At 36.4% G+C, this 27,173-nt stretch overlaps 1 protein-coding gene and 3 long non-coding RNA genes across 5 annotated transcripts; all 4 read right to left on the reverse strand.

The window, feature by feature from the left end:
• Positions 1 to 4,692: 4,692 nt before the first annotated feature.
• On the reverse strand, positions 4,693 to 7,966 carry LOC121050268. Of its 2 annotated transcripts, XR_005802523.1 has the most exons (5): positions 7,705 to 7,966; positions 6,485 to 6,584; positions 6,313 to 6,368; positions 5,854 to 5,943; positions 4,693 to 4,843 (listed from the first exon to the last, which is right to left on the reverse strand). It is a non-coding gene; the product is annotated as an uncharacterized LOC121050268 (long non-coding RNA). The 2 variants fall into 2 exon arrangements; XR_005802522.1 differs by lacking the exon at positions 4,693 to 4,843 and having other exon boundaries at positions 5,539 to 5,943.
• An 871-nt stretch (positions 7,967 to 8,837) lies between these two features.
• On the reverse strand, positions 8,838 to 10,716 carry LOC112173800. The gene is made up of 3 exons (XM_040507900.1): positions 10,519 to 10,716; positions 10,294 to 10,421; positions 8,838 to 9,363 (listed from the first exon to the last, which is right to left on the reverse strand). The coding sequence occupies exons 1-3, from the start codon at positions 10,691 to 10,693 to the stop codon at positions 9,247 to 9,249; spliced, it is 420 nt and encodes a 139-aa protein (XP_040363834.1). The 5' UTR covers positions 10,694 to 10,716; the 3' UTR covers positions 8,838 to 9,246.
• Positions 10,717 to 11,359: 643 nt separating this feature from the next.
• LOC112173804 lies at positions 11,360 to 12,550 on the reverse strand. Its single transcript, XR_002925718.2, has 2 exons — positions 12,163 to 12,550; positions 11,360 to 11,860 (listed from the first exon to the last, which is right to left on the reverse strand). It is a non-coding gene; the product is annotated as an uncharacterized LOC112173804 (long non-coding RNA).
• Positions 12,551 to 17,569: 5,019 nt separating this feature from the next.
• Positions 17,570 to 19,635, reverse strand: LOC121049792. Its single transcript, XR_005801343.1, has 7 exons — positions 19,554 to 19,635; positions 19,268 to 19,419; positions 18,697 to 18,804; positions 18,488 to 18,596; positions 18,232 to 18,342; positions 17,993 to 18,110; positions 17,570 to 17,688 (listed from the first exon to the last, which is right to left on the reverse strand). It is a non-coding gene; the product is annotated as an uncharacterized LOC121049792 (long non-coding RNA).
• Positions 19,636 to 27,173: the final 7,538 nt, after the last annotated feature.

Consider the following 27,173-nt stretch of genomic DNA (forward strand, 5'->3'; position numbering starts at 1 on the left):
ACAAATAGTCTCTAACAGCTCGTGCCCAATTATATCTCTTCATTGTCTCAATATCCGTGATGCATTTCACGAAACTCCATCCTAAGGTTGACCCCGAGCTTGCAAACAGTAGCGTGATGAACAAATGCAGTAGCAGCAACTTTGTCATGTTCTCTGTCCACCCCGGAGCTTTTTCCCTTAACTGCTCATCAATACAGCTCATGATTCTTGCTTTTTTTATCCTTTGGTCATTTGGAAAGAACCTTCGAACAAGAGGATGATCAGTCGGCTTCTTAGGATCATCTATTGGGTTTGGCACCGTGATAGCTGATTTTTGGTTTGGCAAACCCAAAATGTATTGCACGTCTGATACACTTATTTCTGCCAACTTGTTTCCAAACTTAAATTTCTTTAAATCCGGCTTGTAGCATTGCACTAACCTATGCATCTCCCAATCTGATTTTGCAGTTGTGTTCTTAGTCATCAATCCCTTATCATAAGCTTCAATCAAGTTCCAAAATGGCGTCTTCTTCAACTCGGCTTTCAATCCCATCTTTGCTTCACGATTGAGCTGCTCATACACTTTATGAAGCACGTCGTGGAAGGAAATCATATTGCACCTATATTGGCAATATGATTGTTTCTGGCCTTTGCCTCTGTTCCTTGCTCCATCGTTCTCTTCTTCCTCCTCTTCTTCTTCATTATCTTCTCCTCCCCCGTCTTGTTCTTCTTCATCTTCTTCCTCTTTTTCTGCATTTTCCTCTTCTTCCCTATCTTGTTCCGCCTCTTTCTGCTTTTGTCTCTTCAATCTTGCTCTTGTGCTTGGAAACTTTTTCCTACATGCCAGAGTTTTTCTTCTCACCTACACAAAGTAGCAGTATATAACATTAACACAGTAGCAGTATATAACATTAACAGAGTGGGCAGTATATAACATTGACATAGTAGTAGTATATAACATTAACACAGTAGCAGCATATAACATTAACGGAGTGGGCAGTATATAACATTAACAGAGTGGGCAGTATATAACATTAACAAAGTAGCAGTATATAACATTGACACAGTAGCAGTATATAACATTAACACAGTAGCAGTATATAACATTAACACAGTAGCAATATATAACATTAACACAGTAGCAGTATATTACATTAACACAGTAGCAGTATATTTTGCTGAAACACATACCAAATAATTCACTGATACATTTCTTAATCAAAACTCATACTCTTTATATTGACATATATAGATTATAGAACATTAATACAGTAGCAGTATATTTTGATCTACAGTAGCAGTAGCAGTATATCTAATTGATGAACTACACTTCCATCTTAAAATCAGGCATTCAAACGTAATTCCACAGTAGTTATGCACTGATTGGACCTCCGAAATGAACACAAACAGTAACAACATTGTATGAAATCTGCATCGAATTGTGAATCACTGGACTATACACACACTAACCACAAAACACTTAATCCACTCGAAATGTGAGTCTATGAATACCACAAGATCTCAATCTCCACCAAAACCAGCCATCATATCCAACTCTCAACACCAAAACACAACTAGCACAGAGACACAGTAGCAAACATGAAGCTCAATCAAACAACACATAGACATAGTAGTTACTATACAAATCCTCGAAATCGATTATACAAGTGTTGAGGTTTCAAGCTGAGTAAATCGAACTTTGGAAGTTTCAAGTTGAGTGAATCGAACTTTGGAGGTTTCGATTCTACTGCTACTTTTGATTTGCCCAGTTTTGGAGATTTCAATCGATTCTACTGCTACTTTCGATTTGCTCAGCTGTGGAGGTTTCAATCGATTCTACTGCTACATAAACGAAGAAACATAAACGAAGGCAGCAAAATTGGAGTAAGAGCTTACCTTACCAACCTCCATTGGAGCCAGATTCAAGCTGAGTGCTACTGCTTCGGAGATCTTGGAGTGTGTTTTGGATCCATCGCTAGAGATTTTAGGGTTTCTGATTTGGGTTTGGGCGTTTTGTGTTTTGGGATTTTGGGTTCAGTCGTTGAGTATTATGCACAATGGCATGAACGTAAATTGTTATGAAAACTGGGCATTTAAGTCATTTTCTATCAAAATTCGAAGCCAGACCTGCTTCATTTGGTTTTGGGCCTGAGCTTGTGTCCTTATATGTATAAAACAAATCGAAGGTGGGTTTTTTGTGTTTATATCTTTGGTCAGGTGCTACTATGTAATTTTCTAAAAAAATAAGGGGTCGTCTAGGGTACCTTGATGTATGGCATACCCTTGTTTTTTTTTTTTAATAAATTAATGTAGTTGAAACCTATTGAACCGGTTAATAGGTTACCCACTTAAATGTTAACATATGTCATTTTTAAAATAAAATTTACTATATTAACAACACATTCTTTCTGGATATGTAATATTGTTCAGAAACATGTAACAAATAATGTGAAAATAATAAATTACACCTAATAGAACTAAAATTACGATTTATAACCACACTTATTGTGGTTATTATAATTGAGTGGTCAAGGATGTAAATATCATAGTTAGACAACTTTTATCAAATAAAGAACATTGATTATCAAATGGAGAACCTTCTTACAATACTAAGTACTTACATATCTTTTTGTCTAATATTAATTTTACCATGTTCACAACACGAATGTTGTCGGAATTGTAAAATGGTTGACAATCTTGTAAATGATGTAGTATTTAAAGTAAGGACTAAATATTGTTTAGTCCTTGAGCTTTTAACCATAAAACACTTCAGTCCCTGGCCTTCTAATTTCACACGTTTAGTCCTTATACTCAAAATTTCAGACCAATAGGTCATTGCCGTCTAAAACCTCAGTTAATTCGCAGTGAAATGTCTATTATGCCCTTAGTTTTTTTTTTCTTTTTTTATTCTTTTTTTTCTTTTTCTTTCTTTTTATCTCTTCTCCTCCATCCCCTACGAGGAATGATGAAGAAACAAATAGAAAGAAAGAAAGGGAAGAAATAAAAAATTCATTTTCCAAAAAAAATAAAATAATTAATTAATTTTAAAAAAAGAACTGAGGGCATAATAGACATTTCGCCACGACATAATGGAGGTTTTAGACGGCAATGACCTATTGGTCTAAAATTTTGAAGTACAAAGACTAAACGTGTGAAATTAGAAGCCCAGAGACTGAAGTGTTTTATGGTCAAAAGTTCAAGGACTAAACATTATTTAGTCCTTAAAGTAATTACTACAAATAGAACAAAAGTTACCGCTTTTACACCAATTGTTGTGGGTTGTGGTAAAATGTGTAGTCATTATAGTAATCATTTCATTAATGATAAAAACATAAAAATTTACCACTGACAACAAATTTGTTGTCACACTTGTTAAATTGTCCATAAACTACACTACACCAAAAATAGTCTTTTATCGCCCACATTGTGCACCGTAAATACCCTTTTACGGCACACAAATGCATTTACGGTGCACAAATGCAGGCTGTAAATGCCGGAGCTCTAAAAGTCATTACTCTTTAACGGTGTTCATAAGAGGGCCGTAATTGTGCATCCAAGCAGGCCGTAAATATATTCTCAAGTATTATCCAATTTGATTTATGGGATGTTTGCACGCCGTGAATGTCAAGAAAGCACGCCGTAAATGACTTTTTTACCACTTATTACGGCACACAGGGCATGCCGTAAAAGGCTATCTAGCACTCTATTCACCGCCTACTTCGAATGTCGTAAAGACTGTTTTTATGGCACACTTTTGCATGCCGTAAAAGAATTAGTTGTCCAGTTTTTTACGGCCCAATTTGCACGCTGTAAAAGGCTTTCCTGACAATTTTTATGTCACTTACGACGCACATAGGCAGCCATAAAAGTCTTTATAGCAAAGAGGTTTCGTGGCTGCTCATAATCCAAAAATGGTCAACTAACATTTCATTTTGTAAATCCTAAGCAAGAATAATAATTGCAAAGTATAGGTGAATCAACATATATATCATAGATAATAGAAAGGGTTTTAACAAACTTTTCATATCCAATCTACTACAAACTAAGTACAATTTCTGGCCAACTTGAGTTTAAACTTATGTTGAGAATATAGCATATTACAAAATATACTGCATCATCTTTTGAACATCTAACTATCCAAATGCAGATTCTCTCTATCGACCATCACTTTGAGCACTTTATCATCAGTAGGGCATGTTAATATAAACCTCAAAATCTGGAAGTCCCTCAAAAACTAGAAGTCCCTATTATGAATGTAAAACACAGTTAATAATAAACAGAAGTAAGTACTCAACAAACCATCTAATAGCAAATGACCATCTGAGTTAAACATATATATGAAGATGTCAATTTTTCACTAACAGTAACAAGTTCAATTACCTAATATTTCAGCACAACTTTACTGAAAACAATCAATGACTTAAAAACACAAAATAAACCAACAAACACTAAAAGAGAGAGCTAGTATCCAGCCTTAGCGCTTTTCCATTCTTCCAATCACACCAAAAGTAAAACCCAAGCTCTCAACTTAGGAGAACATATATAAACTCTGTAAAACAAACCTATACATAAGCCCAAAAAGAACAAAAGTAACTCTGAAAAAATGCAGCTCTTTCAGACTTTCCAACAATGCAATAAAAATCTGAAGCTATATGAAAACTCAGATAATTTGAAATGAAACCAAGAAGTAAGAACCAGAAACCAAAAAGAACAAAAGTAACCTTATATCTGCACACAGATATGGAAGAAAAAGAGATGATAGAATAAATTACCTCAAAGATTCAATACTAGCTAAACCAACTTGATGTACTTGATAGGCCATGCAATTGTACTTCCTTGAGCCATACTTGGTGTTCCAAACTCTCTGGTTGTAATTTAGGTATTATAAATGCAATCAAATAGACTCTTACATCAGAAGTGCAAAAACAAAGAAAATTGGTAGCAAATAAAAGTATCCTCACAAGGAGGTAAACACTCAAGTGATACAAAGGTATCATAGAACCATAAAAAACAAAGAAAGAAAACAAATAACTTAAGAAATACGCAATCTAGCCTTGTGAAGTCCATTATGTCATTATTCCAGCTAGCAAACACACATTTAAGTTAATATAATCAAACTCCTATAGTATTACTGAAACTCCTATAGTAATGTAAAAGATTGCAGTAGTGAATATTTGGTCAGAAGAAAACATGAACTCACAAGATTTTCTCAACAGAGTACAGCATATATAATCGAACTGTCAAAAGGGAAGTATTATCTACTTGCACAACCCAACCTAATCATCTATTTACCCTGCATATCAAGATTAATGTGCTAACAATACCAAAAGAGGAAATTAAGAATAGCTAGCTTGTCATTTTCCGATCCTGACTTTTTCCTAAATACCAAGTTCAACGTCCCTCATGTTGCCCTCATTTTGAACATGATGTTGCAGCTTTTAGCCTTCCCAGCTCCCATAAATTTTGACATGTGTACAACATTTGGGCAAATACTCATCTTAGAATTCCAATTTCATTAGTCAATTATAGCACCTAACTCCAAATCATAACCGTCTCCTACTTCCTGCCTCAGATAGGCTTTGCCAAATCAGTAACTATGATCAAAAGTTAAGAGCCCCCGAGAAGCATGAGCCTAGAACACAAAAGCCAGCCATTCACTTATCCAGGTCTTATACATTACCCAAATTTCGAACTTTTCACTCTCTAATCTCAAACACTTACTGTGTGCCATGCAAAATGAAAACATTCTAATCATTTGCCGCTTCACCTTGCACTATCTCTTGAATACTTTAAGTGAGGTCCGACTCATATGGAAATTAGAGCAATTTCAGAAACCAAAACAGGGGAAACATAATGTAGGAAACAGTATCTTACCTGCAGCTCTCGTGCTTTCCTCAATGCAATTCCAAAAATCACCTTCCTTCTCCTTGTTCATGACAAACCCAATCTAACAATCATAAACCCCTGCAGCACCAAAATTTTTCACCAAAATCAAGACAAAAAATCAATCCATTACCTGAACAGCAATGATTTTAATGAATGACAAAGAACATATGAGTTAAATTGGTGAAAATTTTTAGAATAATGCATAGACAATGATTGGTATGTCCATATTTTTGCCAGAATAACGCATGACAATGATGACATTAAAAAAATTGCATCTCCAACACCAAAAATGGATACAATTAAATATTTAAACACATTGGAGATAAAATTTGCATATGAATAAATCAAAATATGTGAATTTTGATAATAACCTTTATATGCCTGCTACTATGAGTTAACTTATATGCAAATTTTAACTGAACTAACTTAGTTTAAGGAAGCAAAGACCTTTATCTAGAAAGAAACAGAAGAAGTTTGATTTCAATGAAACCTCCCTTGAATCCCTGACATGAACATTAGAAGTAATATCAACTACTTGTTAACTTGTTCCAAATGTTAAGAATATGGTATTTTAAACAATAGTAAATCCTACTATAAAACGATACAGAAGATAACACACCTCTTGGACAGACTAAACCCAAAGCCGACCTATGCCAACATGCTTTCCCTCAATCTGACCAAGGCAAGGAATGCAGAAAGAATTCTTTGCCTATCCAGACCTGAAGGGCAGAAAATTACACTTATTTTTTCCAAGTATCAAACTGAATGTACCAAGTTTACGAAGTTAATAAAAATATGCTATGCATCCGAGAATAGAAGCCAACATTCAAATTAGTAAATATCCATCAAGCATGTGTTATAAGAAAACAGAAACGCATAACACCGAATTAATATCCAAAACTAATGAAGGAAGATGACGGTCATGTTATGGTATTTCTTGCTTCTGTCCAACATCTTTTCTAATAATGGTGAGCTAAAATGTCACTAGAAAGAGCCACATAAAAAATTATTGTGGAGAGGATGAATGTATTATTTGTTTATTTGACAATAAGAGTGCATTACAACAATATTCTTCAAAACCGACATAATGGTCGGACAGAAAGAGATAACAAAGCCTCTTCAATATGGTATAAATTATCTAACTACTGAACTTATAAAAATAGCAGCAATCATAAAGATAGAATGTGGTCCAATTATTTTTTTCTTTCCAAAAGAGTTCCTTGCAACATTTCCTCCTGGCATTTAGGGTTGTTTTCGTTTTCATATTTGAGCACTGGTTTCAGTAAACTACTTGCAGAAGAGATTTCATTTTGCTTCTACCCAAAGCATTAGGCAATAAAACAAAATCATTTATTAGACAATAAATAATGATAACATGGAATGTGCATGATCCAAAGAAACGGCTTGGTTGAAAAATACCAGAAATCTCATTTATAAGTGAAAGGAACTCAAATCAACACCGCATTCATCAAGTGCTTTCTCCTCAGAAGCTCGGATATTGATAGAACAATAGTTATTAATTCATAATCTTAACCTCAGTATATATGACACAGACATGATCCAAATTGAAGGATAGGAAAATCTCTGTCAAGGAAGGAAAAGCAGTACATGTATATATAGACACAAACATACAGATTCAATTATCTAATTCAATTGAGAAATGATAATGGTAAAATCTAAAAAGTTCCCATTTGAGAAGTTCTCAGATTCAATTATCTGAAAATTGTGATTTTCCAATGATCCCAAAAACCATGCAAACACAGGAAACCCAAAAACTCAAAAGGGAAAAAAATTGGGAAAATTGCGATTCTGGAAAAAAAAAACAAAAACAAAAATTACCGATTTTGATTGCTTCCCGTCCCCCTCTTCCTTTTCTCTGCTTTATTCTTGTGCTTCTTTCTTCTCTCTTTCTCTCAATCATGAATTTCATTCTTTTGGGCAAACAGAGCTGAGGTCTGGCGTCCCTAAACACGGTGGCAATGATGGTGTCCTTAGCAAACTACGCTGCACCGATTGCCCATTTGATTTGCTTCTTCTACTATCATTCTTCTCTCTATCTTCAACTTCTTCTTTTTTGCTTACAGCAGATGGTAATTTGAGTGGTATCTGCAGCATTTTCTGATGTGATGTGTTAACAAAATTCAAAATTCAAACCCAAGCACATATTCAACTTCAAACTTAACAAAAAAATATAAACTTTTTGTCTAAACTATCTATCTGGGCTTGATCATAAATGCAGAAAACTCAAAATTTGAACACAACTCAATAGACCCAGAATGGGATTTGATTCCCCGAATCGAAACACTCTCCAACTAAAGTCTCACTAAAGCTAAGAACAATCAAGATTGACCAAAATAAAACCTCAAATTTAGGTGCATACGGTCAAACCAACAAATTCACTACACCAATTTTTCAATCAGACGACAGTTTTTCACTGTCGTCTGATTATAGACTTTGCTGTTGTCTATCTCAATGCCGTCTGATACATGGATCAGACAATACCAACAAACTGTCGTCTGATAAAGTTTACTACAACAGCGACTACTATGCTGTCTGTTGTCTGAACACCAAGAAAAACAACAGCGGCTTATATACTTACTATTGTCTGAATGATGTGCCACACAACAAGAGCTTATATGCTTGCTGTTGTCTAAAGGCTGTGCCAGATAACATGGGCTTATATGCTTGCTGTTGTCTGAAGGCTATGCCAGACAACAAGGGCTTATATGCTTGCTGTTGTTTGAAGGCTTAATCAGACAATATATACTTGCAAATCCCATTGTCCATCCATTACTGATACTATAGATTTCTCCAAAAAACTGTTGTTTGTTGTTTTGTTGGACAATGACTTTCTCGTTCTTTTTAGTCCTTATAGTATTATAGTTAGATGGCTCATACAACAGTTTTTGTTAAAAATTTTGTGATGATCAATTATTGGACAATAGTTTTTAGCTGGATTGAACGGTATGATAGACATTCAAAATGACATCACATCCAAAACACATTCATTTATGTTAAAATCCGATACATTTATCCATATATCCAACAAAGTCATTACATCAACAGAACTAGTTTTCTAACAAAATTTAGTAAAATGTTGAAACCAACCAAGTCTTGAAGAACACACTTTATGATGACAATGAAGATGCCAGCAGAAGTTGCATCAACAACCTTTACTTTCACATCAACAGCCTTTACTTTCGCTGTTGAGTGAGCTTAGTAGAGAATCCACTGGAAGCCGTCTTGTAACAGCTAATATGATATACTACCAGGATCACACTACATTAGTACATTCAAAAAATAGATTTCTATTACACCAGATGCATAACTAATTAAGCACATTCCGAACCAATTGGGACTTGAAGAGTTTATATTCCGAGTTTATGTTGTTCTTTCAAAGCTACCACCAACCTGCATATGCAGCCATTCGGCTTGCGAGCCCTGCACATACTCCCTTGGTGTGTGTGGTCCAAATAACAACGCAGCTGCATGAAATTGCTGTGCACCAGGAAAAACAAAACAAATGCATATAAAGTTCAAAATACAAGCAAACAAATTTGTGGAGTAGATAGTAAGAGACAAAAGAGACTGGAATGATTAAACAGAAGCAACTCTATAGCAGAAAACTACAAATAAAAAATGTATCCTTGCTCATTAAATATGATATAATGAAGAATCTAGCAATCAGTGTCTTGTGTTATAACCATTGACACTAATGCAATCATAGCTCAAGTTCAAAATCATTATAATTCACTTAAATACTTAAAAACCAATGAAGTCAAGAATACTTCACCATTCAGTAACATTCGTTTACTTCAAGTAGGAAAACCAACTTTAAACTAGATAAACTGAATGTCAACCATAGCTTAGCTCCTACTTCACATACTGATAAAGATAATTGAATCTCTCAAAAGAAAATCCCAAAACGTTCCCTTTGACAGGAATATTTTCAGAAGCATAATAATTCAAAAGTTAGCAGCAAAATTTAGAAACAAATGGTCCAAACTCCAAAATCTAAGTCTCGTATAGGACACAGGGTTCTGCACCATAGGCAGGTTTTGGAAGGACCAAAAAGGTGGCCTCCACTGAAATTAAAAAATGATGAAGGCAGTCAAATACAATATGTTTCGGGTTTTTGACTTTTCAAAATCTCATATCATAACATTTGGAACACAAGATCCAATATGCTTTAAAACCAAGAATAGAAGAAAATACAATTAAAAAAACAACAAAGACACCAAAAAGTGATTATGTCCCCACAATGCAGTACTTACGAGTATCCTGGCAATGCTGAAACATTATATGGATTAATGAAATATTCTTTTCAAAATAGATAATATATATCACTCACATAAGAAGATATACGTATACGGTATACCAACAGAGAACTAGTATAACTTATTTCAAATATATGTAGACATCACATACAGGAGATGAAGGAGCTCCCATCGTAAATGACTTTGATGCAACCTTGTCAGAATTAATTCTTGGTGTAGGACCTCCATCCCTAGAAGTGTTGGGCAGTCTACTCTCACTCTCTACACAATCTCTATCACTTGAAAAAATGAAGGAGCTGTATAAGATGGTGATCAAATATTTAAGGGAAATTGGAGCATTTCAAAATCATTTGGCAGCACAAGAGAAGCTTATTACCATTCACAAGAGTATGAGTGGATGGTGTTGCCCGAAGAATTCCCCTTATGCTTTGAGACTTCATATGAAAACCATAAACCTCATCTTCTCGAAGAAGACAAAGAACTGATGGCCATAGTGAAGAGATTTCCTTGTTATGGGAAGTCTCTAAAACTTCACTGATAGCTCGGTTCATCTATTCTTCAGAATACCCCATGCGTGTAAACTAAAGAAAGGAAAATGAATTGAGAAAATTTTCTGACCAAGTAAGCAAACTAATACTAATACTCTATATTAAAAGAATGAGATCAAGACAATTGCACAAGTTAACAAAGCACAAAGCAAAAAGTTAAAAATAAAATAAAAAAAATAGAGAGAGGAAGAATGAATGTTCTAGTGGCGTTGCAGACCAAGGAGATAGCTTAATCAAATTACACTACCACATTGATTGCGACTCTGATTTAGGGATTAAAAACAGCCTTAAAACTAGAAACTCTATACTTCTCAAGATATTCCAGTAAACAGACTGCATATAACAATACAAATCAACCCAACAAGTAGGAACCCATTAGTCTAAAGCTTCTAACCAAGCAAGATTAAGAATCAGAAAACGAAAAATGAACACTGATGGCTGTGGCAATGAATAAGACTCAAAATTCAGGACAACTAGGTTCAAGGAATATAAGCTACCTGACTTGGTTCTGGGTCTCAGTCGGATGCTGCAGATTTTGGATGAGCTGAGAGACAAAACCAATCTTCAGAATCTGTTGAAAAGACCTAATTGATTCTGTTGAGAGACAAAACCACATATCAGGGGAAAAAAAACTAAGACTTGGTGGGTACATAGAGCCAAGTTCAATGCTTTTTTTTTTTTTTTTTTTTCTAATCAAATTCTAACTACAACAAAATGAACTAGGATGTTCAAATAATGCTATAATCTACTTCATTTCCTTTACCTCCTGTGTCATTTGTGATTATATTAGGCAAGCCGATATAGTTCACAATTCCACCACTCCTATATACCCAAAGCACCAAAGAACAAAACCCATATAGCCAAATTACACCATTTCTAGAACAGTCCTCATTTTCATCTAATCTCCCCATTTACTGATATACTAAAAGTATCGACAATTGCAGAAGCATGCATATACATATTGAGCCCGGGAGTAATAAAGTAAAAAGCTTTAAACAAATCAACAAATAATAGAGACTGTTTGGGTGAGTGATAGAAAGACCAGGTTGTGGTTCTCGGCAAGCTTAGCCATGGTGGTGCTCTCTCCTCCAGGGATTATGAGTGAGGCCATGGTTTTGAGCTGCTCTGGTTTCTTTATCTCCACGCCCTTCACTCCTAGCCTTCTCAGCACTGCAACACAGAACAGAGAGTTTCAATAAATATTTACACCACAATCCCCTCTCTCAAGTACCTGCATTGACGACATCAATTAGCCCTTCTAACCCATAATAAGGATTTGAACACAAACAACTTTAACTAAACAAAAAATCGACAAGAACACTAACCCCCAAATCGAAATTAACAGCAAACCCTAACACCCCAAATCGAGTTCTATGAAATCCCCAATCCCCAAATCCATTTTAACCAGAAAATCAATCAAACCCAAAACCAATCGATTTCAAAAACATGAAATTTCGAGGTAAGAGAAGTACCAGTTAACAAAACCAGAGCGCTTGAGCTTGTTTATCTTTTGAACTGGATAGCCTCAATTAACTTGTGTCGGATTAATGGGTTCCCAAAAGCTCTAGTCATTCTTTTTGTTGTAAAAGAAATCGAACCGTCGAGGATAGAGGCTGAGAGGGAGAGGGCCCGTGCCCGAGAGAGAGAGAGAGAGATGGCGACTTCAGTTTAGGTTTTGTCATTTTGACGAGGGCTTCTTCTTCGTTTTGGTTTTGAAATCTGATAAAGAAGAGAGAGAAGGATTATCTGATAGCCAAATCAAAACTAGAACTAGGCTATCTTTTGGTGGTGGTGGTGGTGATGGTGGCGGTGCCAAAAGTCGATGGCCGGAAGTCGAGCTTTCCAGAGTGAAAGAGAGAAGGAGAGAGGGAGAGAGAGCGCCCCGTGCGACCCGACAGAGGAAGAAGGAGAAAAAAAGGAAAGGCTAGGGTTTTTTCCTTTATATACTACTCGATGTGAAACATAAAATTTGGTCGATGGAGGGAAGTGAAAATTGAAAATTTTGGCCAAATGTTACAGCCAATTAACTAGGGCGGTCTATTGAACCCTAAAACTCAGACAACAGCAATTTCAGTATATTGTCTGAAAGAGAGTTGCACAATAGACAACTGAAAAACTGTTGTGTGAATCAAAACAATCAGACGACATCTTTTTCAACCATTGTATTAATGGTAATTGCACAACAGAGAAGTAATAACTGTTGTCTGATTAAAAACAATCAGACAACATCTTTTATCAACCATTGTATAAATGAACCTTGGACAACATCACATAATAACTGTTGTCTGAATTGACTCATTTAGACAACATAAAAAAAATCAACCATTGTCTGAAATGCTTTTGCACAAGAGCCAAGAAAAAACTGTTGTTGGATTCGAAAACTTAGACGACAGAATATTTCTTGCTGTCGTCTGATTATTTCAGACGACAGTTAAAATGTTTGCTGTCGTCTGATATGTGTTGTCTGATTCCGAAATTGGTGTAGTGATTAGGCAAACCAAGCAGACAAGAAACCTTCCCACAATTGAAAAACCCTAAATAGATCAAGCAGAAGATGAAAACTGAAACAATAAGTGAAAAAAATTGTACCTTGATTTGGCCAGAGAAGAACCCAGATAGAAAATGAGCAATACAAGGCCAAAGTTCTCAACTTTCTCCAAAAGGGGTTCAGAAACTTCAAGACCCTGAAACAGGTGGCCCCAATCTCCAAGAGCGGCAAGCACTTCAATGTTCTTTAATTCGTAGCTCAATCGATCCATGACATTTCGATGAGAGGAGCAGAGAACATGATGGTGGTGGGAGGTACGCGGCCAGCGACTCTGCGGTGGAGCAAATCCAGTGAACGGCGACTTGGCGGTGGGAAGAGACGTGGAAGGAAGAGATGGCGAAAATTGAGGTCTATGTCGGGGAGAGAGAGGAGTTTTTGTGTTATGAAATGAAAAAAATAAAAATGAAACGTGTACTGGGAAGAGATGGAGGGAAATAAAAATTTTGGCGAAAATTTTTGCTCTTTTTACTTTTACGGCACACATCAATGCATACCGTAAAAGACCATATTGAAAAATACATTAACGGTGCACTATTCTTGCACGCTATAAAGGATAACACTATTACGGCGTGTATCTATGCATGCCATAAAAGACCAACTGAAAAATGACATTAACGACGTGCATCTAATGGTATTAACAGCCTAAAAAAGAAAGATAATGGTATTAACGGCATCTAAATGAAAGATAACACTATTACGGCATCTAAACGCCGTAAAAGACCATATCAGAAAGAGTATTAACGGCCTGCATGAAAATGCGCCGTAAATATATACCTATTACGGCATGCATTAATGCACGCCGTAAAATGTGCGCGGTAAAAGAGTCATTTTCTTGTAGTGCTAGTACCTTAATTTAGGTAGAGTAATTACTATAAATAGAACAAAAATTACCGTTTTTACATCAATTGCAGTGGATTGTGGTAAAATGCATGGTCATTGAAGTAATCATTTTATTAATGATAAAAACATAAAGATTTACCACTCTGACAATAAATTGGATATCACAATTGTTAAATTGTCCAAAAACTAGTATATAGGTTGTATGTGGAGTAATTATTACAATTAGAATAAAAATTATCGTTTTTACATCAGTTGTTGTAGTTTGTGGTAAATTATGTCGATTGAAAGTAATTACAACTTCAACGATAGAAATTATATAATATATTACTTAGATTATGCAAGAGAGAACTTCATTACACCAATGAGGACATACATGCTTTTAGTCAAAATATAATGGTCTGCCTATATGACAACACATTGTGGTAACATTTGCAAATTAGTTCAAAAATTAGTAATAACAAGTTGTACGTGAAGTAGTTACTACATCTAAAACAAAGATTATCTATTTTTACATTAATTGTTGTGGTTGTCATAAAATGCATGTAAAAAGAATTATATTTGGTTAAGGAAACTACTAATACTATAATTAAGTAGTAATAAAGACTATTTAACTAATACTAAATCTGTGAGCCTAGGTTAGAAAGTTTTTGTTTTTAATAAGGAAAAAACATAATTGTCAATTGTGTAATTTTTTTTTTTTGAGGTAAAATGATGATTTCATTAATAGCAAAACACAGGCCAGAATGGCACAGGTACATAGTTCCCACCAGGGGTGATAGGTGCCATTACACTTGAAACATTTTCACTCCTCAATCAGGAGCTTATTAGAACTAGAATATTCTAGCTAGGAATAATAGCAAAGAAAAGCTTCCGAAGCCAATGCGCTGAATTGCGGTGCATTAAGAAACTCTTCCTCTTTGGATGTAGAATACCAATATTCTGTAGGCCAAAAAACTGGTACATAGCTTCCTAATACAAGGAATTTATTGTAATTAGACAACTAAAAACATAGGATGGGCCTAGGGCAAAAAATACCCCATCCCACATAGTAAGCCCAAGAGTAGCCAAATGGTAGTCCAACTCCAGAGTCCATTCAGCAGACTTGGTCCGAGCCCATCAGTCCGGACAACATGTCATACACCACAAACCCAGCGGCACCGCTCCTGAACCGCATTACTCCGACTCGTTCAGACCCGCTCTGCTCAAACCTGTGTCACCTCGATCTAACGGTGCCGCGACCTCGAAACAGCGCCGCAGCACACACCAGCTAGAAGCACAGAGGACCATCGCCTCAACCTCTGCCCACCGTCGAACCAGAACCCATGTTGACCATCTTGAACAGCATAAAAACACGTTGCCGATCGAGATGCAAACCAGAAACCAAGCTTAGGCTTCCTGCGACTCCATCGAGCGCAACCAACCATGGAAACCCTGGAGACTTTATTGGATCGAATACCCATCCGGCAGCAGCCCCAAGACGTTGGCGAGGCCGGAGACCAGCATCCTTCTGGCACCGCCGGACGAGGTCGAATACTCACGGAAAAGAAAACCGGTTTGTGGGTGGTTAGGGTTTCTCTCAAGGAAGAGAGCTTATTGGTGATCTATTATTTTCTGTGTTTGTCAATTGTGTAATTGTCAATTGATAATCAAACATTAGTCAAACATTAATTGGCTAATGATAAAATTAATTAGTAATAAATACTTTTTAACTAATAGTAATTGGCTAAGGGTGAAACATGTTACCAAATTTTAAATATTTTGGATCATTGGATATATTACTAATCCAGTGATCCAAAACATTTAACAAAATGAGTGTATGGCAAACATCCAGATACCTAAGAAAATTCCTCAAATCCTACCTTCTAAATAGCAAGCAAACTGCAACGCACCTAGTGCCTGGAGTTGCACGAGTCACCTTTTATCGGCTGATCATGATTGTATGAGATAGGAAAAGCGTGTCAAACGAGAACATTTCAATGCGAATTTCTGGCAAAAACAGGACCCAACTGGTATTTAAGTATTCTACAACATTTTAATTAATTTGTTAAAATATCCTCATTAAAAGTTCTAAATAATTAATCTATCCAATCCATTGCTTCTGCTCCACTTTTCAGGTTGATTAAGGAATCACCAAAAATTCTAATTGGATCAATATATTAATTATGTGAATATCTAATTCGCTTGCTTTATTGCAATTAATCAAAGTACAGAAAAGAAGACTAGAACTTTTCCCGAGGCATTTTTGAAATAAGATCAAAATGAAAGCTCAAACACTATTCGAAATATCACTACCACAAATCTAGCCTTTAGACACCATCACTAATGGTGTCTATTGGGTCAATGGGTACCAATCATTGGTGTATAACACCAATAGCCATGGTTGAGCCACCATTATCAGCAATGGTTTCCTTTGCTGGCGTGACAAAGACACAAGTACCCACTATCATATTTTTGGTGTCTGCCATTATGGGTCCCACAATAGCTTCATACCCACAAATACAAGCTTTGGTGAATACATATATTCCATTTTAAAATATATATATATATATATATTTAAATATGTAAATACCATGGTTCTAAAAATCGGCCTGGGCAGCCGCCTAGGCGCTAGTCGCCGGCGTACCGTTCTGATTTTGGCTTGGGCGAAGGTATTAGGCGCTGGCCTCTTAGGCGCCCGCCTAGGCGAGCTAGGCGGAGGTTAGGCGGCCTGAGCGGAGTCTGGGCGGAGCAGGCTTGGCCTTGGGCGCTTGAATTTTTTTTTTTTTTTTTTATCCTTATTCGTCAAAGCAACGATTGTCTTCTCTCACTCTCTTAGTTTGCCAACAACCCAGAACTGAAAAATCCATATTCTAAGCAAACAAATCACAATTCAAAATCAAAATCATCTATTTGGGTGCAGAGAAAACATGGGATTCCCTCTTTGGTTCAAGAAAAGCAAAAGCTTCAATCTTTACTATAATCCCCAATTTCTTGACCACGTTTTCTGGGCAACGAAACAGAGAGAGAGTAGTAGCTTACTGTTAAAGATTGGAAATTGTAGATGGAGATCTTGGAGGTCTCAGATCTGTGGTGGCCTTGCCTTGGGTCTTGACGCAGAGAAATGGAAGAGCTTGCCTTGGGTTTTGATACACAGAAATGGAAGAGAGAGGGAAGAGGTTGCCTGAGATTTTGACGCACGGAAATGGAAGAGAGAGAGAGAGAGAGAGAGAGAGAGAGAGAGGTTGGAATGTCGAAGACTCAAGCCAGGTTTTATTTTTTTATTTTTTATATTATTATACTTAGTGAGTTATTGCTCAATTGACCTATTTGTCCATGCCATTCTTTCTATTTTCCAACATTATATATACCTTATATTTTTATTTAAATAATTATATGTTATAAAAATAAAAATAAAATATAAAAATAAAAACCGCCTAGGCTCCCGCCTAAGCCCCTGGGCGCTAGTCCTCGGGTCACTGCCCGACTAGCGCCTAGCGTTTTTTAGAACCTTGGTAAATACAAATTATTGTAAACAACTCCTACAAGAGACTCCTTTCACTCTTCTTTCATCTGAAATAAGAACAATATATCATCTCTCTTGGTCCATCACTGAACTGCAAAAAGATCTCTCCTGCAAGCAACAAAGAGGCAAGTCAGCTTACTTGGCTAGAAATAATCACTATGATTTCACAGAGTATGCATGCTTAGGGACTAATGCACAAACAATATATGAGGGTATAAAAACTATTCCATAGTATGCATGCTTCTTGCACTAAAATGAAAATGGCACAAGTATCATGTCCTAATATCTAGAGAAACATAAATAATCAGGCATGGTTACTGTTTACAAATGGGATGTCAATGTAACTAGCTACATTCTCTTAAAGAGATACTCAGAGTTAAATAGTAAGACTCAATTAAATTCTTCCTTTTACCTGCATTAGCCAGACCCCATCCTTATCTCCGCTTTGCATTCCCTTGAATATTGTTTCACCCAATGCAGAGATGTACTCTGGATCATCAACAAGTGGAGTATTCTCATCGAAAGTATAACTGCAACAGGTTCATTAATCAGTTTAACAATCATTACATAGCATTTGTGAAGGGAAAAATACCAAAAAAAAAAAAAAAACGGAAGAAGCTATAATAGAAGAAAATGGAGGAAGCTGTATACCAATTGTATATGTGACTGGTCCTTCCACATTCTGATCAAGCAGGCAACGTGCTTTCCCTAGCTGAATCCTCTATTTTTCACAACACAGTTGATAAAAGCCTCAACACTCTCCTATGGAAAAAGTACAAGTCATTGCGTAAAATGGAGGACTCCTACTAAGAAAGAACAGGAGTAAAGGGAAAAGGCACATAATATGCCTCCTAAAGGAAACAAGAAAAGCTTGCATTATACAAGGAATTTGGACATTCTATTCAACCTGCAGAGCATCCTTTGAGGGAAAGCGAAATGTAATAACAGTTGTTGCACCACTAAACAATCCTTTCGTCTTGGCCTCCAATTCAAAAGAGTGGGATATAATGCCACCTCTGGAAACCAGTATGCAGAATTAGTAAATAATAAACAGAAGAAGTAGAAAGTAGAAACCATACAAAGCAACATGAGTCATATTAAACAGTTGGCACTTACACATCAAGCCTTTCCCATGACTTGAAAGAGTTTAAGAGTTTGCCGCTGACGAAATCAAAGAGATCTTGAGGTCAGCTCTCATCACTCAAACTCACATCATACGCTGTTCTGCAAAAGAAACATGGCAGATCATGACCAAATTTGTCACACATAAGCATATATGTATAAAGAATGAAAGTAAAATAGCACATAAAATAAATTAATGTAATGAGAAGTTAAAACTTGCAAAATCAAAGAATATCCACAAGAAGCATTATCAATTACTATTTCTAAGTCCTCATCCATAATTCCAACCAACAATTATTCCAGTAAACCAACATAATAGAGAAAACAAAACATACCAAGCATATCTGGAAGAGGAAAACAATGGCATAAATCACAATTTAACAAAACGTACCAAGCATATATGCTATTACATTTACAACTAATCAGTGGCATGCAAAACTAACGTTAAAAACGTTATCTCACCAATATGCCTCTTTCATGCTGAGAAGAATAAAATTAAAAGATAAAATCTTAGCCATATAGCAAACCAGAAACAAAAATAAGCTACATGGATTCAGATCTATACCGAATCTAAATTCAAATCACAGTGACAGAAACTTTCCATGACGAGCTGCATGCGTGTCAAGATAAACTCCAATTTTGTAACGAGGGAAACAAATTTGATAGGTTGCTGCACAAGCCCCAAATTTGAAACCCTAAGGTTGAAAAAATTGCAACCTGCGAATAAATTTGACAAAAGAAATTAGGTAAAGAGAAAGTGCAGAAAATAAAAAATAGACAATGGTTGATGTTCAGCCAGATCCAGCTTGAGAAGCTTCAAGAGAGACAGGTAAAGGATGAAATGATTATACAGTGATGCAAGAGAGGTGATCGTGGTCGTGGTGGCCATCGAAGAGAAGGCTGGAAAGAACAGAGAGTTAGTGAGAAGCCCCGGGGGGGGGGGGGGGGGGGGGCGCGAAAGAGAGAGAAGAAGAGTAAGAGAGTGGCATAGTTCGGTCTCGATCTAAACCAGGTCTTTTGTTTTTTTGTTTGTGAGCTTGGCACCGCACAAAATGAAAATGAGAGCTAGAGATTTATCAACAATTGTTTTGATATTTTTATAAATAATCTTTTATTGCTTCAAGGGTTTTGGTGACGATAGAACTCTTTTATTTTTTGCTTTTATTGATTTTATAAATATAAAAATCAATCAGACACACACCATTAAAAACATTGGTGAGCACAAATTGGCAAGACACACCATTAGCCCAATAGTGGGTAGGAAATGGTATCCTTAGCCCATTTTTGTGGTAGTGTATATATTACAAAATACGGATTCATTTAGGGTCGAAATTGGGTACCTAAAACAAAGTGATTGTTCGAATACATATTATTACATGGACACAACTCGTTCTACGTAGTTATTGAGTTAATTAGATGATTGGAACGAGTTTAGGATAGAAGAGCTTAAGCAATATATAAACAAATATAATTTTCAGCTTATGAAAATTGTCTCTCACTTACTTAAGTTACTAGTGAAATGGTCAAACTAGCTTCTTTATCCAATTACTTATAAAATTTTTACTGAACAAACTTTTGTCGTTGCTTTTTATTAAGTATTTTCTAAATGAGGTAAGTTGCACCAAAGTGGCGAATATATCATGGAATTGTAGCTAAGACCAAAATTCAGTTACAGATTATTATTATTATTTTTTTTGGTGACTTGAAGGAGGTTAGACTTAAAAATTTACCGATGGTATGGCATGGAAGGGTTAAAAGAAAATTATTATGTATATAGTAGTAATATGATAATACACCACCGAGTTATTGTCATCATTCCTCGAATTCTACTAGCTAAGACCTTTCAAGGATGTTGCAGACCCGGCCATCGTCAAAGATACCATATCCAACGGTAACAATCTGACATTGATTACAACATGGAGGGAGATCAAAGGAAATATCACCACGCGGAGGCTGAGACGATACCGTTGTCTGTTGATAAGGTGGTTTTGGTGGCGGTACCGGTCCAACACTTATAATTTCTACTATTTTGCCGATCTTCCTTGGTCGCTTCATGACCATTACTGGATCAACAACCCCCTCAACTGTTAGAGTTCCCTTCTCATCATCTACAGCCACCATATCTATTCCTGTATAGGCCACTTGAATAACCTAAATAACAGCTTAGTTACCTGTAAGCTTTATTTGTAACGGCTTTTAGTGAATCTGTATTGCAAATCTGGCAATTAATATTAATTTTTACCACAGTTTTCTGCTTAGCACAGTGTAGGCATAACAAGAAAGTTAATGCATGCATATATAAGAGTAAGAGAGTGGCATAGTTCGGTCTCGATCTAAACCAGGTCTTTTGTTTTTTTGTTTGTGAGCTTGGCACCGCACAAAATGAAAATGAGAGCTAGAGATTTATCAACAATTGTTTTGATATTTTTATAAATAATCTTTTATTGCTTCAAGGGTTTTGGTGACGATAGAACTCTTTTATTTTTTGCTTTTATTGATTTTATAAATATAAAAATCAATCAGACACACACCATTAAAAACATTGGTGAGCACAAATTGGCAAGACACACCATTAGCCCAATAGTGGGTAGGAAATGGTATCCTTAGCCCATTTTTGTGGTAGTGTATATATTACAAAATACGGATTCATTTAGGGTCGAAATTGGGTACCTAAAACAAAGTGATTGTTCGAATACATATTATTACATGGACACAACTCGTTCTACGTAGTTATTGAGTTAATTAGATGATTGGAACGAGTTTAGGATAGAAGAGCTTAAGCAATATATAAACAAATATAATTTTCAGCTTATGAAAATTGTCTCTCACTTACTTAAGTTACTAGTGAAATGGTCAAACTAGCTTCTTTATCCAATTACTTATAAAATTTTTACTGAACAAACTTTTGTCGTTGCTTTTTATTAAGTATTTTCTAAATGAGGTAAGTTGCACCAAAGTGGCGAATATATCATGGAATTGTAGCTAAGACCAAAATTCAGTTACAGATTATTATTATTATTTTTTTTGGTGACTTGAAGGAGGTTAGACTTAAAAATTTACCGATGGTATGGCATGGAAGGGTTAAAAGAAAATTATTATGTATATAGTAGTAATATGATAATACACCACCGAGTTATTGTCATCATTCCTCGAATTCTACTAGCTAAGACCTTTCAAGGATGTTGCAGACCCGGCCATCGTCAAAGATACCATATCCAACGGTAACAATCTGACATTGATTACAACATGGAGGGAGATCAAAGGAAATATCACCACGCGGAGGCTGAGACGATACCGTTGTCTGTTGATAAGGTGGTTTTGGTGGCGGTACCGGTCCAACACTTATAATTTCTACTATTTTGCCGATCTTCCTTGGTCGCTTCATGACCATTACTGGATCAACAACCCCCTCAACTGTTAGAGTTCCCTTCTCATCATCTACAGCCACCATATCTATTCCTGTATAGGCCACTTGAATAACCTAAATAACAGCTTAGTTACCTGTAAGCTTTATTTGTAACGGCTTTTAGTGAATCTGTATTGCAAATCTGGCAATTAATATTAATTTTTACCACAGTTTTCTGCTTAGCACAGTGTAGGCATAACAAGAAAGTTAATGCATGCATATATAAGAAGCTTTCAGTATTGATCGAACTGCATGCATGAACTTTTGAAGAAGAACCGATTTATTACCTTCATTGTGGAAAGCTGTGAGAGTAATGAGTAAATATATAAAACAATCATCCCGCACACAGCCAATATTTATACATAAAAATTCATTAATTAGGACCTCAGAAATGAAATATATGTGAAGTTACTATTGTTATTATTATGGGGCCGTGACCACTTATCTAATTTTAGCTAAAAAATTGCTCACTTACTCCACTAAGAGTTTTTTACTCCCATATACCCAATCTAACATTTATTGACAGTATTGCCTTCATTTTAATTAATAAATTACACTCATCTCTCTCTCAGACTCTCTCTCTCTTCCTTCTCGGCTGAGTCGACTCAGCAACCATCGTCAGCCTCGAAAATCAGCGTCCTCAAGTCTGGTTCGATTGAAGAGCAGAAGCAAGCGGCGATGGAGATCAGGCTCCTCGCCAAAAACTCTCCGTCGCTGTGCTCGGCGTCCTGAACCGAGTTCTCTCTCTCTCTCTCTCTCTCTCTCTCTCTCTCTCTCTCTCTCTCTCTCTCTCTCTCTCTCTCTCTCTCTCTCTCTCCATGTCTACAGATCTGGAATTCTGGATTTGAAATTTTCGGTCATCAGTTCTTTGCTCGGCATCTCTGTGCTTGGCGTGCCATCCTAACTCGGTTCAGCGACTCGACCAAGTCCAAGTCGGATTGGATTTTGTTAGCTAGAAAGTCGCCGCTTTCTGTGCTCGGCTTCGTTGTCGCTGACTCTGTCTGGAGCAAGTTCTGATAAGAGAGGTGCTAATAAGGAACAAGGACGACAAGGAATTGGAGAGGAAGGACCTAGAATTGGAGCCCTTAGGGGCACGATCATGTTGAGGTTCACAAGGCTCCAATCAGGTTGAGGTTCACGATCATCTTGAGGTTCAAGGGTTCTGATCATGTTGAGGTTCACAGGGCTCCACTACCATTCTCTCTCTCAGAGGTAGAGTTGATGACAACGTCGCCGTTATTTTTATTTATTTTTGGGTAAAATGAGGGCAGAAAGCCCAGAAGGAAAGGAAAAAAAAAACTATGTTCCAAATGTGAGAAGGGCAAGTCTGTGAGAGATATTTAGTGACGTCGAACAGGGAAGAAAAGCTCAATGTTCTCTCAGGCGCATGGTCAAGCTTGTTTTTTTTTAGATGATTTGGTTGGCAATAATATGATTATTGGGAGGCAATAATCAGATTATTGAGAGGCACTAATAAGATTATTGAGAGGCACTAATATGATTACTGGGGGGGGGGGAGGGGGGGGGGGGGCAATAAATGTTTATTGGGGCAATAATAAAATTATTTATTTGGATAAATCTCCGAAAACTTTCAAAATTAAAAACGTCTTCATTTTTTACTAATTATTAATCCCCAATAAACTTGTTATTGGGGACCAATAACTTTTTTATTGGGAGGCAATAATATAATTATTGGGGTGTAATAAAATCAGACGCCGGAATCTGGTCACCAGTCCGTTAGCCGGATTCGGGATTCCGGTCACCAATTGCCGGATTCCGGTCACAGGAGTCTGCGGCAGGCCACTGGTCACCGGAGTCCGGCAAGGTTTCCAATGACTTCTCTCTCTCTAAGTGACAAAGGAGAGGGCAAAAATGTCTCAAAAATAAATAAAAAGGAATAAAAAAATAATTAATTGGGTATTAGGGAAATAATCTCTTAGAGTGTTTGAGTAAGTGGGCAATCTTTTAGAGTGTTTGAGTAAGTGGGCAATCTTTTAGAGTGTTTGGGTAAGTGGGGTTAATTAACCCCAAAGTTGGGTAAATAATCATTTCCCTTATTATTTATTGAGGACACAAATATCTGAAACCTAGCGTTGAGGAAAGCCTTGGCATGCATGACTAGCTGGTGCGTAGTGCTCATAATGTAATCTCTCATTTTGAGGGGGGCATATAGATCGAAATTTGTTGAAAAAAACAACCCACTTATGAATTAGGTAATTGCGACAGTCGAACAAATTCATTAATGAACGAGTATTCATTAATGAACGAGTCTCCTCCTACCTATCTAGCTAGAGGATGATAATATATATATATGGTTCACATACGACTAAAATATTATCTAAGAGCTTTCGATCATCGTGGGGGCGCAGTGCACTTATAGGACTTGACTCAGCATAAATCACAATATTGATGTCTCCATTTGGTGGAAAATTTCGAGCATTCAATTCAAACGATAATGGTCATATACATAGTTCGAACATCTGATGTGTAATTCTACGGACATTGATCAGTTAAATAGAGATAAGGGCATGACTATAGGCAATAGCTTGCTATAATCCCTCTAATAGCTGTCAACATTCCGGTGGTCAATCAATCTTCGGTGAGCATTGGATATGAAAATGGCCGGGTTGGTCATTCGACTTTTGCACGTAGCTAGCTAGGTCATAAGTAAGAGGAAGTAAATCAAACACAAGATCCGATTGGAACACAGATTAATTATGATCAGTACTACTGAATCATTCGAGGGAGGACTTTGGACTATATCTCGTTTATATACAAGTATATATGATTATATGAATCATATTACTGAAGCTTTGACCAAAAAAGCAATAAAAAATATCAACGAAGCTAGGGTCGTAGTTTCTACTAGTTGCTAAGCCCGGCATTGCTGTGGTCTTGTGGATTTGATTTTTGTCTTAATTGTTTGGCTTAGCTAGGACTAAAAACGAAATGGTTTTTGAGTGAGAGAGAGAAAGGACAGAAAGTAAATCCCGTCAATATAGGGGCAAAATTGTCTCTTCACTATTCATTAAATTTCACTATTTTATTGCGACAAGTACAGCAGGTAGGATATATATTATAGACAGTGTTTGACCGTTTGTCTGTGTGTACACACACATGCATAAATATATAGCGCAATTTCACCATTTATTGGGGAAATGCTCATTTATTCAATTTCAGCTTTAAAATTGTTCACTTGCTCCACTAACAGTTTTTTAATCTCGTTTATCCAAAATACTCTAAGGGATTATTTCCCTAATACCCTATTAATTCTTTTTCATTCTTTTTATTTATTTTTGTGACTTTTTTGCCCTCTCCTTCTTTCTCACTTAGAGAGAGAAGTCGTCAGATACCTTGCCGGACTCCGGTGACTGACCAGTGGCCGACCGCCGTCTCCGGTGACCGGAATCCGGCTAACGGTGACCGAAATCATATTATTGCCCCCCAAGAATCATATAATTGCCCCCCAATACTCATATTATTGCCTTCCAATAATCATATTATTGCCCTCTCAGTGAATTACATAATCTCTCAAAACCAAAATGAATATACTACAGGCACAATTGATCAATTAATATGCATATTATTGCCCCCCAAGAATCATATTATTGCATTGTTGAACAGATAGTAGATCATTGGCCTCCAATACAAAGTCCAATGTCTCTACTGCCCCCCAATAGACCACCAAAAATGCACCATTTTGTAGGATTCACAGATAATTTGACTTTAATACACAGAAAACAACAGGTAACTTATTCAAACACCACACTATAGTGATCCCTGTCTCTCATTTCCAAGTCTACTGGGGGCCAATAATGTGTCTACTGCCCCCCAGTAGACCATCAAACAAACCCCACAGTTACATTGCAATGTCAGATTACTCACATTGTTGAACAGATAGTAGATCATTGGCCTCCAATCCAATAAACATTCAAAAAAAAAAAAAATTGCTATTCCTTGCCAAAAAAAAGAACTGAACAACAATACTTAAAGTTAATCAATTTGAAGCATCTCTACGTTAAGTGTTGTCAGCGTCTAAAGTCAATGGGTATTGGTAGATTGAATTGGTTGCAAACACTAGATGAGTTTCACGTGAACGCGGATATCATAGAAGAAGGATCGCTGTTGGAGGATCTGGAAAACTTGGACAAGCTTGAAGGGGCTCTTTCGGTGCAACATGTGGCATCCTCATCGCAAACTGTGAGTGGGGCCGTGAGAGCACAGGTTGAATAAGAAACGCCTCCTTCACTTGGATCTTAATTTCGATTGTTCCTGTGGACGCACCATACGGACGGGCAGAGCCGAAGAAGAGATCTGAATGCTTTAAGACCACATCCAGATTTGGAATCATTAATCATATTATTGCGCCGGTCTCAGAGAAGAAGGTGTTGAAGGCGTCGTCGCTCGGAGAGAGAGAGAGAGAGAGAGAGAGAGAGAGAGATCAGTGGGGGGAGGAGAGAGAGATGAGTGTAATTTATTAATTAAAATGAGGACAATATTGTCAATAGATGTTAGATTGGGTAGATGGGGTTAAAAAACTCTTAGTGGAATAAGTGGGCAATTTTTAAGCTGAAATTGGGTAAGTGGTCACGACCCCTTATTTATTTATTTATTTATTTTGGGTCATTTTAAGGGATTCTTTGTAGCACTCATTTTTCGATCACATATTGGCATCTAGACTGTTCAGTTCTAAGACTCCATGAATAGTTCTCTTATGCAAATTTCAGCCAAATTGATAACTGCTAAGGCATCAAATTAGATTAAATCAATTGACGAACCAAATCTGTCAAACCTGAACCGTTCATGTTTAAAATTGTAAATCACAGTTTTGAATGCCTTAAAAATTATTAATTTAGCTGAAAATTTGCATAATTAATCTACTCATATAAACCTAACAATTAAACAGTGCAGATGTTAATAAGTGATCAAAAATTTGACCAAATAATCAATTTTATATATATATATATATATATATATATATATATATGATCCTCCAAATTGTATGGTCACTTCTAAACCAACTATCTTATATAGCTATTTAAGTAAAAGATTAAATCTGAAAATC

Source organism: Rosa chinensis, chromosome 6 (assembly GCF_002994745.2).
Source record: "Rosa chinensis cultivar Old Blush chromosome 6, RchiOBHm-V2, whole genome shotgun sequence".
NCBI lineage: Eukaryota > Viridiplantae > Streptophyta > Magnoliopsida > Rosales > Rosaceae > Rosa > Rosa chinensis.